General features: G+C 48.8%; 1 protein-coding gene across 3 annotated transcripts in view; it reads left to right on the top strand.

Moving 5' to 3' along the window:
- Dnmbp (dynamin binding protein) overlaps nt 1–13,867 on the top strand; it is a 94,321-nt gene that overhangs the window by 37,739 nt on the left and 42,715 nt on the right. For all 3 annotated transcript variants that reach the window (XR_015627199.1, XM_087564079.1, NM_001395001.1), the window contains 1 exon segment: nt 2,100–4,088. Coding sequence is in view for 1 of the 3 variants with exons in the window: in NM_001395001.1 (NP_001381930.1) it covers nt 2,100–4,088 (1,989 nt within the window). In the remaining 2 variants the exon portion in view is untranslated.

Here is a 13,867-nt window from a genome sequence, read left to right as displayed (position 1 = left end):
AAGGTAAAGTGATAATTAATAATGCTGGCCGATATTTATCACACAAGAACCCTAAACCTTAATGCCATGTATTGAAGCATTAGGATGAAACCCTAGTTAGGTTCCTTACATAAACCATGTGGCCTGCACAAGGCACATAGTCCCCTGGGCAGTTAGTGCCATGAGTGTCCTCAGGGAGGAAGGAAGCCAGCCCTGCAGAGCCAGACTGCTTGTGACAGATACTAACAAGACCTGCATTCCTTCCTATACTCTCACTTCCAACCCTCTTCCTGTTCAAATAAAAAATCGCGACCAGAGAAACCAGCACCATGCTGGAAGGCCACGTTGGAACCAAGGGCCAGAGCAGCCCTGAGGGCCACCATGGTTTCCACAGTCCTGTTCCCAAGCCTGTTCCCATCATCCCAGGACTCCTTTACATTGGTGGTTTTGAAGTCTAGAACCACCAGGCATCCTCTATTCCTAAAGAATTACCCAGGACTCTGGAGGTGTAGTTTGTTTGACTAATTAAAAGAAGATTTTTTTTAAAAAAAAAAACAGAGAAACCAAACCAACCAACCAAACAGGCAAAAATCTAAGAATCCACTCCAGGAACAGTTAGGCCTATAAAATAAAGGCAGTTACCAGGGATGGGGGAAAAAGAAATAAAAAAAATGTAAGCCGGGGAGTGTCGGACTGAGGTGAAGTGCCATCTAAATTGTGTTGGGGGTGGGGAGCAGGGCGTCATCTTGTTTTGAAAGTCCACCTTTATTATCTGTGAATCACTAGCAGAACGACAGTCTGCCCGGAAGTAAAGCTCATCAAAACCACTCTGTTGGAATAGAGAGCAGAACAGCCCCATTGTCCAGGCTCACGGAGGTCTGGCCAAACAGACGGCACCGCATGAAGCGAGCCAGGCATTCAAAGCTGGCCGAGTGGGAGTTATAGCTTTGATTCCCTGTTCACCAAGAGACCCATTGTGTCTGAGCAGTCACCCTCTGTGACTTCCCTCTGTGACCTGGGTGGCAGGCAGGCCTTAGGGCCATCGGGGCTGGGAAGGGGGTACTTGTAATTCTCAGGACCCAAGGCTTTGGCCAGTGGGTGTGGGCTCATAATAAGGACTACAGAAATATGGGAGCAGGACAATAAAAAGAAGTGGAAAATATACAAGGTGTCTGCCACTAAGTGTAAACTGTGTGTCAGGTGACGTGCACGTAACGAGATAAAAACACCAGGATTGAAGGGACAAATCGGTGTGTGTGAGTGTATGTGTGTGTGTGTGTGTGTGCGCGTGTGTGTGTGCGTGTGTGTGTGAGTGTGAGAGTGTGTGCGCGTGTGTGTGAGTGAGTGTGTGCGTGCGTGTATGTGTGTGTGAGTGTGTGTGTGAGTGTGAGTGTGTGCGTGCGCGCGTGTGGCAAACAGCAGTGCATAGCCAATAGATCTCTTTTAAAGGCCCAGGAGCATATAAAAAGTCAAGCCCACCCTCCAGTGTGTTTGACTGGGAACCATGTGCTGCTGCCCCCGTCTGTCCTTCTTCCTGCTGCTCTACATCTCCCAAGCGGCTCTGCTCAGTCAATTGACCCAAGCACTGCCCAGGGGGAAAGCAAAAAGTACAATTAAAATCAGTAATCCACAGAGTTAATATCCACAGTTACATAACCCAGCGTTTGTTATAAAGCGACGGGTTACAGAACCCTGCAATGTGTTTTTGAAACTGGTAAATCTAAACACTAAGGCAAATGCAACTTTTGGTTTATGTTTTGTGGAGATAATCCGAGATGCTGGTTATTTGAAGAGCCGGTTTACTGGCTACTGGTTACTGGTTACTGGTTACTGGTTACTGGTTACTGGTTACTGGTTAGTGGTTGCTGGTTACTGGTTACTGGCTGGTGAAGGTACTTGCTGCTAGCCCAGCTACCTGGGCTCTGTCTTCAGGACCCAGGTGCTAGAAGGAGAGATCCTTCTCAGATACACATGCAAGCCTAACACTTGGGATGCTGAAGCAGGAGAATTGTGGTGACAGCCTGGGCCCCACAGGGCAGTCCGTTCTCAACAATAGCACTGTTGGCCTTGTGTTCCCCGGGGTTCTGGCCAAGGTCCTGACTTCCGCTTCTCTTTTTCAGGAGACCTGGTGATTATCGATGGTACTCCCACAGCAGGATGGCTGCAGGGCCGAAGCTCCCTGGGCGCCAGGGGTTTCTTTCCGTCTTCGTGCATCCATGAGCTCTGCCTCTCCTCTCAAAGCCGACAGTGGCATTCCCAGAACATGCTGCTGCAGGTTCCAGAGTACTCCATGGGACAAGCACGGGCCCTCATGGGCCTCTCTGCCCAGTTGGATGAGGAGTTAGACTTCAGGGAAGGAGACGTGATCACCATTATCGGGGTGCCTGAACCAGGCTGGTTTGAGGGAGAGCTAGAGGGCCGAAGGGGCATTTTCCCAGAAGGTTTTGTAGAGCTTCTGGGGCCCCTGAGGACTGCGGATGAGTTGGTAAACGCTGGAAGTGGAGATGACTCCACGCTCAATGATGAAGTGGATGTGTCTCCAGAAGAAGTGGAGAGTGAGGGTGACGAGGACGACCAGCAGGCGGGGACCTATGGGATTGCCCTCTACAGATTCCAAGCCCTGGAATCAAATGAGTTGGATTTTGAGGTAGGGGACAAAATTCGAATTCTGGGGACCTTGGAGGATGGCTGGCTGGAAGGGCGTCTGAAGGGCAAGACAGGCGTCTTTCCCCATCGCTTTGTGAAGTTATGTCCTAGCAACAGGTCAGAGGAAACCATGGCTCTGCCCCAGGGAGACAGCTTCCCCAAGAACTCTGAAAGCTCAGCGGGCGAGATGGGGGACTCCGTGGTGGAGGAAGCAAGACAGGATCCACAGGAGTGTGAAGAAGAAACACCTGACTCTGGTCTCCCAGAACAAACCTCTGAGGAGCCCCTGGATCATGTGGCCCCCGAGTGTGTTGTAGATAAGATCTCTGGTCAGGATGAAGATGCCTCAGGAAGCTCCCCAGATGTGGATCTTGAAGGGCCTCGTGCTGAAGACCCTTCCACACCTGACCTCTCCCAGGAAGTCAATGGCATTTCTTCCCTGCCTCAGGTACCTCTTCAACCCGAAGAGGAGAAGAGCCAGCATGATTTAACAGCAGGAGGGAGCCGCCAACGCCCAGACACATTCTCCAAGCTTTTCCCTCTAGAAGCTAAGACCAGGAACTACTCCAGCCTGCCTCCAAGAAGAACATATACCCAGGGCTGGTCGCTTCAGAAGCCAGCGCCCCACCTCCACAGGGCCTCCTCCCTCACAGCGTCAAGAGTAAACAGACCTGGCCACTTTAGCCACACAGCCATGGCCAGCTGTGCTCAGAAGCACCAAACATCTGCAGAAAATGCTGCCAGCCTCTGCTGTGCACCTGAGAGACCAAAGAGGAGGCCTGGCCTACCAGACAAGGAACCCGCCACAGAAATAACCCCAGCGTCACAGGGGGACAACCTGGACTTAGATTCCAAGTTGACCCAACAGCTGATAGAGTTTGAGAAGAGTCTGTCAGGGCCCAGCACAGAGCCAAAGAAAATTGTACGCCGCTTTTCAATCATGGACTTTTACTCAGAGAAGGATATCGTGAGAGGCTCCTCAAACTCACTACCCTCACGGAATTTCCCTGAGAGGAGAAAGGCCCTGAGGCCACCGCCGCCCAGACCTCGTACCCCAACATCCACTTCTCCCCATTTGCTGGTTGACCAGAGCCCAAAACCTGGACCCCCCTTGGTTGTGAGGCCATCCCGCCCAGCTCCCCTGCCACCTCCTACCCAGCAGAGGCTGAACACAGCCTCTCCCAAGCCCACCTCCTGTGCCCTTCCTGGCTGGGAGGCTCCAGAGAAGGAGGGCTCTGAGTACACAGAGAAGAGCCCAGCCCAGCTTTTTCCGTGCCCATCTGTGCTGGCGAGGATTCAGGATGTGGAACACGACTTGGACATGCACACCAGGGCTCAGGAAGAGCTGAACTTGCTGTTAGAGGAAAAGCAAGATGAATCGTTGAGGGCGGAGACTCTCGAGACTCTCAAATCCTACGAGAGCACCATTCAGAGTCTGAACCTGGAGCTCCAGCAGCTGAGAGGTAGGTGAGACTAGACTGTAAGTCCTGGCAAGGAGGCTCCCTGAGGGCCTTGCTGTGTGAGAAACATCCTGATCCACACAGATTTACAGCCTCATTACTACTCCCTCGTCCCGTGCCTAATGAGATTGCTCTGCCTTGCTGTATCTGTGACCGCTGTGTCCTCTTGACTTCATTTACTGCTCAAATAGAGAAGCCCACCCTCAGAGATGTGCACTTTCCGTTAACAAAGCACCCTCTCTACCGCCGTGGCATCCAGGGTGCACACCGATAGGAAGTCCCTAGAAGAAACTGTCTTAATGAGTTTTGAAAGAGTTTAAGTCTCCCAGGCCAAGTCTCCGAAGAAGGCTGAAACCCATACCTTTCTGATCAGGGTATTTCAGTAGTAATTGCTTGTATCTCTTACTGTTAGTAAGCATTTGTTCTTATCATTTGTCTACATAGTCTTCCCAGCCCTGGTAGAGGACTCAGATGGCCACTTCATAGAGGGAGAAATTAAGAGTGGGAGCCATTAAGCAGCCTGCCTGCCTGCCAAGAGGACTGAGGTTTAAGCTGGTGTATTTTCACTACTCTTAGCTTCTACTTCCCACGTGTGTAGGCATGCATGCATGTGTGTAGGTGTGTATAGGTCAGAGGTCAACCTTGGCTATTGTTACTCCACTACTGTCACCTTGTGTTTTCGAGACAGGGTCTCTCTCTTTTTTTTTTTTTTTTTTTTTTTTGGTTCTTTTTTTCGGAGCTGGGGACCGAACCCAGGGCCTTGCGCTTCCTAGGTAAGCGCTCTACCACTGAGCTAAATCCCCAGCCCCGAGACAGGGTCTCTTATCGGCCTAGAGCACGGACTCTCAACCTTCCTAATGCTCGACCCTTTAATACAGTTCCTCACGTTGTGGTGAGGAAATAACATTATTTCCGTTGCTACTTCATAACTGTAATTTTGTTACCATTATGAATCATGTATCTGATATGTAGGATCTCTTACATGTGACCCCTGTGAAAGGGTTGCTTAACCCTCAAAGGGGTCATGACCCACAGGTTGAGAACCACTTGCCTAGCACTTGCCGGTTAGGCTAGGCTGGCTGGCCAGTGTGCCACACCTGTCTACTTCCCCAGTGCCATCATTCCTGGCTGTTTACCTGGGAGCTGGGGATTGAGCACAGGTCCTGTGCTGATGCAGCAGACTCTTTAAGCCACCTCCCCCGTCCCCTCTGGAGACTTGCTATCCATCAGATTCACAGGAATACTGAGATATATATATAACAGAGATGGCGTGGTGGGATGTGCCTTTAACCTGAGCACTCATGTGGCTGAGGCAGGAGAACTGTCATGAGTTCAGGGCTAATCTTGGCAACATAACTAAGCCCCATCTCAGGGAAAGAGAGGAAAAGGCAGATGAAGAGTGGTACAGACCTAAATCTCTAAGACAGGATGCCGAGAGGATGACTTTAAAGTTCCCTTAAACGGCAGAGCAGTGGCTCAGGGTTTGCAAGGGGACCTGGGTTCTGTTGCTGGCACCACATTGTGACTCAGAACTGTTTGTAACTGCAGTTCCAGGGAACCCAGCACCCTCTTCTGGTCTTCGAGGCTACTAGGTATGCAGGCAGTACACATACATGCATGCCGGCAAAGCACTTACACAGGTAGGTAGGTAGGTAGGATGGTAGATACATACATATATACATACATACATACACACACATACATGCATGCAAGCAAAGCACTTAGATACATACATACATAAACATATGCATGTAAGCAAAGCACGTAGATACATACATACATATATATATACATACACACACATACATGTATGTAGGCAAAGCACACAGATAGATTCATTCATACATACATACACATGCATGTAGGCAAAGCACTTACACAGGTAGATACATACACACATACATACACACACACATACATCTATGTAGGCAAAGCACACAGATAGATGATAGACAGACAGATAGATAGATTGATTCATACATACATACATACATACATACATACATACATACATACATACAAATATCTATGTTTTGGGTTTTTTTGTTTTTGTTTTTGTTTGGCTTTGGGTTGTGGTTTCTCCATATAGCCTGGCTGTCCCAGAATTCACTCTGTCGACCAGGCTAGCCTCACAGAAATCAGCCTGCCTCTGCCTCTGAGTGCTGCTGGGATTAAAGGTGTGCACCACCATGCCCAGCCCTAAACACACCTTTTAAGGATCCATTAAGAGAAAGTATTACTGGAAGCCCCAGCATTGAGTCATTTTCTGAAGGGCAGAAAGCAGAGGGAACTGAGAAAGTAAGGAAAACCTTTATCAGAAGGGTCTGTGCCAAGGAATGTAGCCCAGTTCTAAGATGAGGCTGTAGGGAGGGCCCTGGAGCAAGGTCAGTGTAACTGGCCCCAGGCCGCCCGTGCTGAGTGGGAGCATTTGCCCCCGAGCCATGGGGTAGGTGTGCTTAGCTGTCTCCCAGTTAAGTGTTCCTGTAACAGCCACCGGAGTGCTCGGAATTCCTGCCGCCTTGGTCACTTGCTCCTGCCATTTTGAGCTTGGACGCCTGGGTCCTGCAGACCACCAATGCAGAACTGCCAGCCGCTTAGCAGACAGTTCCTGCAGCAAAACATCCAGCCCTGTGCAGACCACACAGCTACTCCACTGTGGCTGCTGCCCCCAAGACCCTGAACTGTGATGTCATGAGAGCATTCCTAGCAGCCCCAGCTCTCTGGTTGTCTTGTTTTCCTGTCTTATGCTACCCATCAGTCGTCCTCCACGCCTCAGGGCTCCTTTCCATCGCTCTCTTTTTACCGGGTGTGGTGGCGTGCACAGGCAATTGGAACTCTGTGAGTTCAAGGCCAGCGTGGTCTACAGAGTTCCATGACAGCCAGGGATACACAGAGAAACCCTGTCTCTAAAAAACAAAACATTTTTTTGATTGTTTTGAATGGTTCAAAGATGCTAAGACTTAGTGGCACTATTTTTAAGATATATTTTTATTTCTATTTATATGTACTTGTGGGGGTGTGTGTAGAGAATATGAGACCATGCCATGGGTGCTCTTGGAAGTCAAATGAAAGGAAAGCTGCAGATCCCAGAGCTGGAGTTAGAAGATGTTACAAGGTGTGCATAAATCATGCAGTGCAAACGAGCTTACTAATCTGTGCTTTACTTGTAAGTGAATTGTTATTACGACCATGTAGGGCCATGAGCATATGGACTCCCAGGCACTCTCTTAACAAGAGCTCTGAGCCAAGCCCTTGGGCCCTGAGCCCATGTTACTGTCTGAGCGCTCCCCCAGGGTGTGGGGTGTCACCGCCCGCTCCCCCACCCCGCATCCCTGTCCCCTGGTCTGAGTGACCCACTCCTGGTTAATCATGATGGTGGGTTTCTTCAACCTGCATCTCTAGTATTAGGCTTTATCCTCAGAGGAGAAGCCTAGTCTTTTCTCTCATTTTTTTAGATGATTCACCTTGGGCCTTTTTATTGCTTTTTTTTTTTTTTAATGTATTTATTGTTTTGCGTGTGCATGTCTGACCCCTGTTGGTCAGAAGGTCATTGACAAAGTTCAGGCTCCGGGTAGGGGGAGATTGGCAAATACCTTCACACAATGTTTTTAGGATTCTAGTTTTCCCCTGTTGTTGGTTTTTTTCAGGTTTTATTTTTTATTAGTGTTAATACTCTGTGTGTGTCTAAGACTCCCTGAGGCTGGAGACACAGCAGTTGTGAGCGCCCTGAAGTGGGTGCGTGGGACCCGACAGACTCTAAGAGTAGCGCATGTTTTAAGTGCTGAGTGCTTCTACTGCCTGAGGCGCCTTTGATAACATAATTATATATTATTAGACCAGCCTTTGGATACTTTCTAAGACGTTTTTGCTATATCTTCTAATTTCTTACCTTTTTTTTTTCTTCTGGAAAGGGTCCAAATAATTTAGACTTCATTATATGAAATCCATAGGCTAGAAAACAGTCTTTAGCTCTGACTGGGGATTGGGAATTTTACGTTTCAGATTACCATATACATTAAGGTAGAGTGCTACAAGGTAGTTATAGATTGTCCTGAGCGGTCGTGTTATTTGGGACAAGGCAGTGTCATCTAGAAATCGTCTTTATTTTTGCTGAGAGTAGGGTATAACATGCTAGAAGTGCTGTCTGCCTCATGGAGTTCCAGTCACGTGGGTTGAGGATCAACTAGTCAGGGGCCACGTCTAAAGCGTTAGACACATGTACACACACACACACACACATGCATCTCTGGACTCCCTGGGCAGCAGACATAGTACAGCTCAGTCCTCAGACTTGGGTTTCTGTTTTCTCCTTTTGGTTTTTTGAGACGGGATTTCTCTGTGTAGCCCTGTTATCTTGGAACTCACTATGTAGACTCGGTTGGCCTTGAGCTCACTGAGATCCTCTTGCCCCTTCCTGTGAGTGCTGGGATGAAAGGTGTACACCACTGCCACCCAGACGGCACTGGGTTTCTTAGAACTTGTTACATTTAGAAGTTCCAGTGAGAGCTCCTGAGTGCTGGAGGCCTGGGACAGGTCCTTTCTAGTACGTCATAGTCTTTCCCCATCTCTAGGTGAGGCTCTCAGACCCGGATTTGACACATAGTCTGCATGTGCATGAATTCCCCACGCATCGAACACTGGCATTCAGTGTGAGCCAAGCAAGGGCTCACCCCGGTTAGTAAGGAAGGCACATTCATGGTATTGTTCACATGCGCATCTCGGAAACTCTAGTGATCCTGCTGACAGCGGCCTCTAGTTAATCACACTTTCTGTCCGGCAGCTTTTGAATCATGCCTACGGCCTACAGAGTTACTCTCGGTGCTGGAACGCCACTGTTTGCCTCACCACGGAGTGAGTCAGCCTCCCACTTGGCACAGAAGTTTCCAGATTCTGTCATTCTTGTCTCTAACATAATGTGAGGAAAGAGGTCAACAGAGGCCCAAGACTGTGTGAGACAAGGTCTCACTGTATAATCCTGGCTGGCTAGGAACGTGTGTGTGTGTGTGTGTGTGTGTGTGTGTGTGTGTGTGTGTGTGTGTGTGTGTGTGTGTGTACACATGTGTGTGTGCTTGGGTGCATGCACAGCGTATGCATATATATATATATATATATACTCCCGTGTGCCCAGGCACATGCATGTCAAGATCTGAGGATGCTGGGCGGTTCTGCCACGGTCTGCTTGTTCCCCTTGAGACAGGGTTTCTCACTGAACCTAGAGTTCACTGTTGTTTGGCGAGGCCAGCTGGCTAGCAAGAGCCAGCGATCGTCCTGCCTCAGCCTACCGCACCGCCCCCCCCCCCCCCAACTCCCAATCACACCTACACACAAACCTTCAGTCCTCGGGTTACAGGCCCATGTGACTATGCCAGGTTCATTTGTTTGTTTAAGCGAGTGTAGAGGACTCGAACCCAGGTTCTTCTGTTTGTACAACAAGCCCTCTAACCCACTGAACCATCTCTCAACCCCTGGCCTTGAACTTTTGAGTGTCCTGCTTTAGCCTCCGTGAGTGCTGCCACACCCAGTCTCAGAGTGATTGTTAGTGAGGACTTGTAAATGCGATCAGAATCTGTTTTTTAAGGAAACTCCTGTTTTCAACAAAACCTTGGGTGGGATCTAAGGCACACTGAAGAATGCCAATAGGTTAACAATCGGGAGATTCCTGATAAGGAACAGCAAAGCAATCTATAATATTCTAGAGATAATCAAAATATGTAATGCAGTTTTTGTCTCTATAAAAAAAATTATCATTCTAAAAACTGCTTGAAATGTCTCTGGTATAATATTTCTTTCTCCAAGTCGTAGAATAGGATAAACTCTCCAAACCTGGGCCAGTTGTGGGGCACACACGGATAATCTCAACACTTGGGGGGCAGAGGCAGTGGGATCTCTGAGTTCTAGGCCACTGAGGGCTACATAGTGAGACCCTGTCTCAAAAATAAATAAGATAGTCAAACCGATTTGTGCTTTTTTAAAAGATGTTAAAAGTTTGTGTAGAGCCAGGGTGTAGCTCAGTGGAAGAATGTTTACTTAGGCAGGACAAGGTCCTTCCTTCAATCCTGGTATCACCCCACCAAGGAGTGAAAAAGTAGACAGTAATAACCCTCCCTCTTTCTAGTCAGGGCACGGGAAGAGAGCGAGTATCCTTAACCCACGTGGCAGCTGCTCCAGGGTGTTTGCTCAGTACAAATTACCTCGGTTAGGTCAACTGGATTTTATCCTGGTACAGAAGAGCAAACATAGCCTGAACCTTTGAATAATCTGTTAATCCAGAATAGTAACTGGTTCTTCCTTTTAGGGCTGACGGCTTAATGAGCTTGGGATTGTTTCTTTGGTTATGATTGACCGTTGAGCCACAGTTCTTTGCACTTTGTAGGGTGACTTTGCAAACACTTATTTCCTCATGCTCAGGGCCAGGCACAGGGTGGGAAACTGGGGTAGATCCAGGTACTTCAGAGTTTACAGACTTTGTAGGACATAGGACATAGCAAAAGAGCTCAGCTGGCCTGAGTGAGACCAGCCTACTTACTACAGGCGGCTGTGTTGAATAAGTCAGAACCACACTGTTGATGGTATCCGTGTGTGTCCGTGTGTGTGTGTGTGTGTGTGTGTGTGTGTGAGAGAGAGAGCACGCGCACTCATGCTCCAGCACAGGAACAGGAGTTTGGAGGGCAAAGGTCAACCTTAGGCGGTCAGTGCCTTGTTTTCTGAGACAGCTCCTCAGTGGCCTGCAGCTTTCCAATCGGGCTGGGCTGGCAGGTAAAGAAGCCCAGCGATCCGGCTTTCTCCACCTCCCAGGTTTAGAAGCCTAAACTTTAGCACCCAGCTTTTGTTGTGTGTTCTAGGGGTCAGACTCTGGTCCTCATGCCCCATTGGCTGTCTCTGCCACCCCCAGCTCCATCTTTCTCGAACACGACCACGGGGGTTGGAGAAGATTATGGTCCAGGGCTTCGTTTGACCAGAGCCCTCCCAGGGTGGAGTGTGGGGCACCAAGGAGGTAAACCAGCACAGGATTGGGAGTGCGGGAGAAGGAAAATGAAGTAAAGAAAGACTTCCAAAGAAAGTTAACCAGTCAAAGGTATGGGGAAGCCAGATATGGCAGCTCACATCCTTAAACTCTGAGTTCTGGGCTCGCCTGGCCTATACAGCAAGTTCCAGTCCAGACATAGACACAGGGCTGGGGCTGTAGGCCACTCAGTGGCAGAGTGTGGGAAGCCCTGGGTTGAGCCCCCAGCACAGACCACAAACAGCACAAACAGCAATCCACCTACTTCCCCTGCAGTAGGCAGCTTCGTTTCACACAGCGTCTTCCTCTGACCATCTGTAGGTCTTGGAGTCTCTTTCTCTCTCTTCCCTTGGCCAACCTACCAGCTGCTTTCCTTACCATGAAGGCCTTATCTAAGATACTGTTGTCAGAGAACTTTGTTTTCCCAGCACAGTCTCTCTCTCTCTCTCTCCCTCCCTCCCTCCCTCCCCAACCCCCACTCTCTCCCTCTCCCTCTGTGGGTATGTGCATGTGTGAGTGTGCACGTGCATGTGTGTTTCTGCTTGAGGAGGCCAGAGGTCAAGGACAAATTGCAGAAGTTGTTTCTCCTCCTACTTGTGGGTTTGGGAGATTGAGCCCAGGCTGTCAGGCTTGGTGGCAAGCACCTTTGCCAGCTGAGCTACCTTACCACCCCCACCCCGTTTTCTGAGATTTAAGAATTACATTCATGTATGTGTGGGTGGAGGTCAGGGGACAACTCAGGAGTCAGTTCTCTCCCTCAGCCTTGCGGGGTTGAACTCAGGTAACAGGCTGGTTGGCAGATGCCTTGGCCGCTCCCCATTTTAAATTGTATCTCACATGTAGCGCTAGCAGGTCTCAAGTTTCAGGATCCACCCACTCCCAGCACCACTTGCTACAGTTATTATAGGGGAAAACACGATGACTAGCGTGATTCTCGCTGTTTTGACTTGTTTTTAACTCTGAGTCTCCCTGTGTAGCCCTGGCTGGCCTAAAACTTGCTGTGTAGACGAGGCTGCCACAAACTCCTGAGTGCTGGGAGAAAGGGCACGCGCCTTTCTGAACATGAAATTAACCTTTGTTTTCAGTTGGATTAGAAATAGGCAAGATCGGGGTTGGGGATTTAGCTCCGTGGTAGAGCTCTTGCCTAGCAAGCGCAAGGCCCTGGGTTCGGTCCCCAGCTCCAAAAAAAAGAAAAAAAAAAAAAGAAAAGAGAAATAGGCAAGATCATCAGATTTTTAGACTTAAAAGCAGAGAGACCATCAACTTGCCCATTTCACACAAAAGAAGGTAAGAACTGCGGCGAAGAGATGTCTTCGCAGTTAAGAACACAGATTACTCTGGAGGAGGACCCAGGTTCTGTGTTAGCACCCACACGAGGCTGGAAAACATAGATGCCTGCACTCAAGTGCACACACTCACACTGAGGCACACACACGTGTATATATGATTTTAAAAGTAAAGCAAGTCTAGAAAGGAAGGAAAGGAAGGGAGAGGGAGGGAGGGAGGGAGGGAGGGAGAGGGGAAAGGAGGGAGGGAGGGAGGGAGAGGGAAGGGAGGGAGGGAGGGAGGAAGGAAGGAAAGCAGGCAGGCAGGAAGGCAGGCAGGAAGGAAGGCAGGAAGGAAGGCAGGAAGGCAGGAAGGCAGGAAGGCAGGAAGGCAGGCAAATAGCCAGATGTCATGGCAAGTTTCAGACTAGCATGGTCTACATAGTAAGACCCTGTTTCAAAAAGAAAAAGAAAAAAAAGCTTCATTGTCTGTTGAGTTCTCTATAGATTTTGTTGTTGTTTTGTATAAAGTTGTCCTTCTAAATATCGTTGCCTATTTGGTGGGCAAATCACAGTCTTAAGCTTATAGATTACTATCGAGGTCAGCACAGCAGTCCTGTGTGTTCCTGGGGGATCTGGGTTTGTGTGGACTGGGGGTAGGAGCTGCCTTGTGCAGGGAGCTCAGTAAGTCAAGACTGGAGATGAGGGAGTGGTAGTGTAGGCAGGAGCACATTTCTTTCTGAACTACACCATGATAACGTGGTAGAATGCCCATGTTAGATGTAATTGTTTACATCTGGTGTATGAAGCAGGCCTGGCCACATGCAGCAGTGTATATGATCATAGCTGGCACCCAGAGTCTCAGGAAGCTCCACTGGCTTTGAACTTGCTGTTTAGCCAAGATGACCTTGAACTCCCAATCTTCCTGCTAAGTGCTGAAATTAGAACCATTCCTCACCATATCCAGCTGGATTCTCTCTCTCTCTTTCTTTTTCTTCCTTCCTTCCTTCCCTCCTTCCTTCCTTCCTTTCTTTCTTTCTTTCCTTCTTTTTTTCAGTTAATTGATTGATTGATTGTATGTGAGTGCATTGTTGTTCTGTTTAGACACATCAGAAGAGGGCATCATGTCCCATACAGATGGTTGCTGGGAATTGGAACTCTGGACCTCTGAAAAAGCAGTCAGTGCTCTCAACCGCTGAGCCATTTCTCCAGTCAACAGATTATTTTTTATGTGTGGTTAAAAATAATAATAATTGCTCGCTTATTTTGAAGGATAGTGAAAATCAAATCAGGCTTTTCTTTTCACCTCTAGCACCAATCACAGCTTGCACATGCTCACTCAGATGCACACAAACACACATGCACCCAGGCACACACACATACACACACCACACACATGCACACACACACCACACACACGCACACATACATGCACACACACCACACACATGCACACACATCACACACATGCACACACACACACATACACACGCACATACACACACACCACACAC

This window comes from Rattus norvegicus, chromosome 1 (genome assembly GCF_021556685.1).
Source record: "Rattus norvegicus strain SHRSP/BbbUtx chromosome 1, alternate assembly SHRSP_T2T, whole genome shotgun sequence".
Lineage (NCBI taxonomy): Eukaryota > Metazoa > Chordata > Mammalia > Rodentia > Muridae > Rattus > Rattus norvegicus.
The sequence above is the reverse complement of the archived record's forward strand: the minus strand, read 5'-3'. Positions and strand labels throughout refer to the sequence as shown.